Source organism: Cicer arietinum, chromosome 2 (genome assembly GCF_000331145.2).
Source record: "Cicer arietinum cultivar CDC Frontier isolate Library 1 chromosome 2, Cicar.CDCFrontier_v2.0, whole genome shotgun sequence".
NCBI lineage: Eukaryota > Viridiplantae > Streptophyta > Magnoliopsida > Fabales > Fabaceae > Cicer > Cicer arietinum.
In genome coordinates this window covers 5,120,749-5,125,825 of record NC_021161.2, presented here as the reverse complement: position 1 = coordinate 5,125,825, position 5,077 = coordinate 5,120,749, and the positions used below count along the sequence as shown (strand labels likewise).

Genomic DNA, 5,077 nt, shown 5'->3' with positions numbered 1-5,077 from the left:
ATTATTATCATCATTATTACTATTATTACATTTTTATTTTTATTTTTTGATACATATATAAATAAAAATAATAATAAAATCGGTCAACACATTAATATATTCTACCCAAGAACTACGTGAATTTTGATTTCCCTATTGCACATGGGGATACGTAGGAGCAAAGTCTTTCCCTTGTCAAACCAAATTAATAAAACAAATATTTTTTTTCTTTCATTAATGTAAATAATTTAATTTTTTATTATTCTTTTTGGGGTAAAAATAATTAAATAAATAAATAAATAGTTTGTATATAATTAATTATAGGGTAACCGTTTTAACAGATGTTGTAGGGCGATAATACTTCCCTACTCGTAATCGACGCCCGAATCCAAATTTTTGATTCAAAAATATTATTTTAGGTTTTATCCAATTTTTCCTTTAATAAAAATAAAATTGGTGGCGACTCTGTTTTTTCGCGGACAAACCGGACGCGACAGCTGGCGACTCCGCTGGGGACAATTTGAGAGTCAAGCCCAATCTAATTTAATTATATATAGTTATTTTATTATTTATTATTTTTATTTATATTACCCCTATTGTTTTATTTTTTTATTATTATTTTTTATTTTGTCATATTGTTGATATAATTATATGCATTTTGTCAATTTATTTTTTGTAATGATTTTTTTTTATTTTTCTATACACCCTAACACGATTCACACACTTATGAATGGGCTCTATACCCGGGCTGAGTACAACCTAAGGTAAGTTCGAGACTATGTAATGATAATCTTCTAGATGTACATCTTGTTTGGTTGTCATGAAAGTCTCACCTAGAGTTGACCTTTTCTATAATATTTCCATTTTAATAGTTTACCTATTAATTGGTTTAATATTTTAGAATTGAGTTGTGTGCTCTAGGAACCATTATAGAACTATAGAGCTACCCTTAGTAAAGGTTCACATGGAAAAATGGTATAAATCGCACGTACATACGAAAATCTTACTCTATGTCATGTTCACTACCCGCTAGTATACCCAAGTTTTTTTTTTTTCTCTTCCTCATCATCATTTTTTTGTTTGTTTGCATCATAGTCTTTATCATGGTTACTTTTGAAAAATCATTATCTCATCATTTTCAAAACCATAAAAATTAAGGCTTGTTGTGAATAACTTTGACCACAGGAAATATGGGATCAAATGGTGGCTCAAATATTACTCCATTAAGAAAGACCTTGCCATTGAGAGTTCTTAAACCTGATGTGAACAACATTAAGAATCTTGCTCGGAAGTTGAAGAAAGTACAACGTGTAATCTTTATGGGGAAATTCGGTAAGATTCTTGATTTACTTGAAGTTAATGTACAAGTGGATGCCCTTACAGCGTTGGCCCAATTCTATGATCCTCCTTTTAGGTGTTTCACTTTTAAGGAATTTCAGTTGGCCCCAACGTTGGAGGAGTTCGAACGAATAATGGGATATCCGATGAAGGGGAGTAAAACTTACCAATACATGGAACACTACCCCGACTGAAAACAATTGCTGAAACGTTTGACATCCCTATAAAGGAAATAAAAGACAATAGAACCAACAAAGATAATTTGATTGGATTTCCAATAAAATATCTTGAGGAGAAAGTAGTAAACTTAACAAGAGATGGAAAATGGGACACTTTCATGGATGTGCTTGCCTTAATTATATATGGAATTGTTTTATTTCCAACCATTAAGGATTTTGTGGATTTCATGGCAATAGACGTCTTTTTGGCTTACAAGCATAGAGGGGAGAATCCAGTACCGGCAGTTTTGGCTGACATTTACTACACGCTCGACTTCCGTCATGAGAAAGAGGGGGGCCTAATCCATTGTTGCTCGCCAATACTCTATTTTTGGTTTGTCAAACATATTTTTCAAGACATGCATCAATTAAGAACTAAGAGCAAAAAGGAATGGGCCAACGTTCTAGCAAATCTCAACGAAAGAACGATTCAATGGTACTCCCGGAGTCAAGATATAAATGAAGTGATTTGTAGATGCGGTGTTTTTGTAGATGTTCCCCTCATGGGAACCAAAGGTTGTATAAATTATAGTCCCTATGTTGCATTGAGACAATTGGGTTATCCTATGACAAAACCTCTGATAATGGACGTAACAAAATCTTTTGTTATTCATGGACGAGATGTTTATGATGCTAGCTTGTTGAGAAGAATACGTAAGTCTTGGGGAGATGTTGTTAGAAGAGGACAAGAATTAGGGCCTAGAAGTTGTGGTATAGGAGAGGAATATCATAATTGGGTGAAAAGGAGGGCATTAGAGGTCAAGTTGCCTTTTCACAGCACCATCATTACTCCCGAGGTAGTAACAACAGAATCTTTTTTTAGCACTGAAGATTTAGAGGCCGACTTAGCTCTCAAAGGACAAGAAATTGAAAAATTACAAAAAGAATTGGAGATGGCTCACCAGGCTTATAGAGATATGGAGTATAAGAATACCCAACAATCCCTTATCCTTGAGAAAGTACAAAAAAGAGCAAGAGAGGAAGAAGAAAGCAAGGAGAGAACTCGAATCTGTTTGCGGGGTGCGAATGAAGAGTTAAGACTCAGACGTCAAGAAAGGGATGATGCAGTGATTGAAGGTCTTAGGCTTAAAGAGTTGCTAAAGAAATCTGGGGAAAAGCATGAAATCATCCGTCGGCAAGAAGCAAATCTGAAGCAACAAATAGAGAGGGTAAGAGCGGAATGTGAAAACAAGATCATGATAGAAAGGCAATGCCAAGAAGAGATCATCGAAGCATACCGAGCTGAACTTGCAAGAAAAGAAGACGAGATGTATACACAAAAAGACACTATCGAGAGACTTGTTCAAGAAGGAATGTTTTGGATGGATCGTTTCTCCAAACTAGTTTATTTGACCAACTCTGCTATCAGAGAAATTCCACCATTATTAAGAGCTGCTGACGGGATGGCTAATCCTCTCTCTACCCCTCAAGAGATCTCCATTTTTATTGAACATTGTAAAAGTTTAATCGAGCAAATGAAAAAATTGATGGCTCATTAAATTTTCAAATTTCATGTTTAGATTTCTACTTTCGTTTTGTGGCAAAACTTGTATCTTACTTTTTCTCAATAAATTAAATTTGGCCCCACTTTTGATCCCATGGCCCTCTCTTTATTGGTTAAGATATTCACAAACAAGCAATAAATATGTCTTTAACATTCATGCACAATTACATTTTCATACATCACATTGCATACTCATGCCATATTCTTTCACAGAAAAAATAACACAACAAACAAAAAATTTGGTGTTACGACACCGTTATCGGACACGATCCCAGTCAAAAATCATGGATGAGCTAGAGCAAACAGAAATAAGAGAAGATGTGAACCAGCTCAAGGGGCAAATGACCAAGATCTTGGAGATGTTACAAGCACTCGGAAATAGAAATGATGGGAATCCTTTGGTAGATGAGGAGGTGCCCCAAAACACTCTTGTTCACCCAACGGGCGTCGTTCCACACCTTTTCACCAATTATCAAGAAGGGAAGACACAACAAGTTCCACCTTATGGTCTTCCTCCAAGTTATACCCCACCCATAGACACTCGTCTCCCCAACAACAATACACTGGTCGTGGCTACAAATCCACAACATGGTACTGGCGAGTTCCCTCAAGTGCAACCTTCACCACTTACTTCGGGCTTTCCTGGCTCTTCATCGCAAGGAAAATCTACCGAAGCTAAGCCGGTGATGTTAAACATACACCATGAATCTCGACCGCTCGAGAGCAATCAATCCCAAGAAAAATGGCAAGCCTTGGAAGAACGCTTGAGAGTTGTCGAAGGGGGAAACAATTATGGATTTGATGCTTCAGACCTATGCCTTGTTTCTGATGTTATAATACCTCCGAAATTCAAATTGCCTGAATTCGACAAATACAAGGGAACTACATGCCCCAAGAACCATCTTATTATGTATTGTCGAAAAATGGGTTTTTGCGCCCATAACGAAAAACTGCTAATCCACTTCTTTCAAGACAGTTTGACAGGAGCTTCCTTGAGTTGGTATATGCACCTTGAGCGAGCTCATATCAGCTCTTGGAAAGATCTGGTGGATGCCTTTTTGAAACACTACAAATATAATCTCGACATGGCTCCTGATAGAATCCAGCTGCAAAATATGACAAAACGTGGATGCCTTTTTGAAACATTACAAATATAATCTCGACATGGCTCCTGATAGAATCCAGCTGCAAAATATGACAAAACGAGGCAATGAAACATTCAAGGAATATGTCCAACGATGGAGAGAACTAGCTTCCCAGGTTGAACCCCCCTATCTGAAAAAGAAAATGGTGACCATGTTCATAAACACTCTTCAACCTCCGTTTTATGACAAAATGATAGGAAGCGTTTCATCAAATTTTTCAGATCTCGTCATCATAGGTGAAAGAGTAGAAATGGGATTGAAAAGCGGAAAGATTGCTTCCGGCTATACCGGATTAAATAACACAAAAAAGTTGCCCGCAGGTGCGAATAAGAAAAAGGAGGAAGAAAGCCATTTTGTGGCATCAAACCTAGCTAATCCTTCTTTTGTTCGTCGCCCTTACGCTGCTACAACTTCAGGTACTCTAAGTCAACACTTACAAGGGAATCAAGATTCATATGAAAGTCAGGGAAAAATTATCGTGGGAGGAAGTTCGTACATTTCGACCCAATCCCTATGACCTATGCAAAGTTATTACCGCATCTGGTTAGCAATTCTATGGTTGAACTATGTCCTTGGAAAACTATAGAACCACCCTACCCAAAAGGATATGACTCGAACGCCGTGTGTGATTACCACTCTGGGGCTGTAGGACACTCTACTGAAAACTGCTTAGCTTTAAAATTTAAGGTGCACGATTTGCTTAAGGCTGGATGGTTGAATTTTAAAGAAAACGAGCCTAGCGTGAAGAATAATCCTCTACCAGTCCATGGTGGGCCAATAGTGAATGCAATCGAAGAAAATCACCAAGTAATAAAGGAGGTCGAGAAAATTAAGGCCCCGATGGGACTGATTTTCTCTGAGTTATGTAAATTTGGGTTAATCCAAGGAAATGC

The 5,077-nt window shown here is 37.1% G+C and overlaps 2 protein-coding genes across 2 annotated transcripts in view; both read left to right on the top strand.

Moving 5' to 3' along the window:
- Positions 1-3,323: 3,323 nt before the first annotated feature.
- LOC140919319 (uncharacterized) lies at positions 3,324-4,196 on the top strand. Its single transcript, XM_073365170.1, has one exon. It carries the CDS (start codon positions 3,324-3,326, stop codon positions 4,194-4,196), a length of 873 nt encoding a protein of 290 aa, XP_073221271.1.
- Positions 4,197-4,203: 7 nt separating this feature from the next.
- LOC140919318 (uncharacterized) overlaps positions 4,204-5,077 on the top strand; it is a 2,344-nt gene continuing 1,470 nt past the window's right edge. The window contains exons 1-2 of the mRNA XM_073365169.1: positions 4,204-4,600; positions 4,771-5,049. Of these exons, the coding sequence (XP_073221270.1) occupies positions 4,204-4,600; positions 4,771-5,049 (676 nt within the window). The remainder of the gene's footprint in view (positions 4,601-4,770; positions 5,050-5,077) is intronic.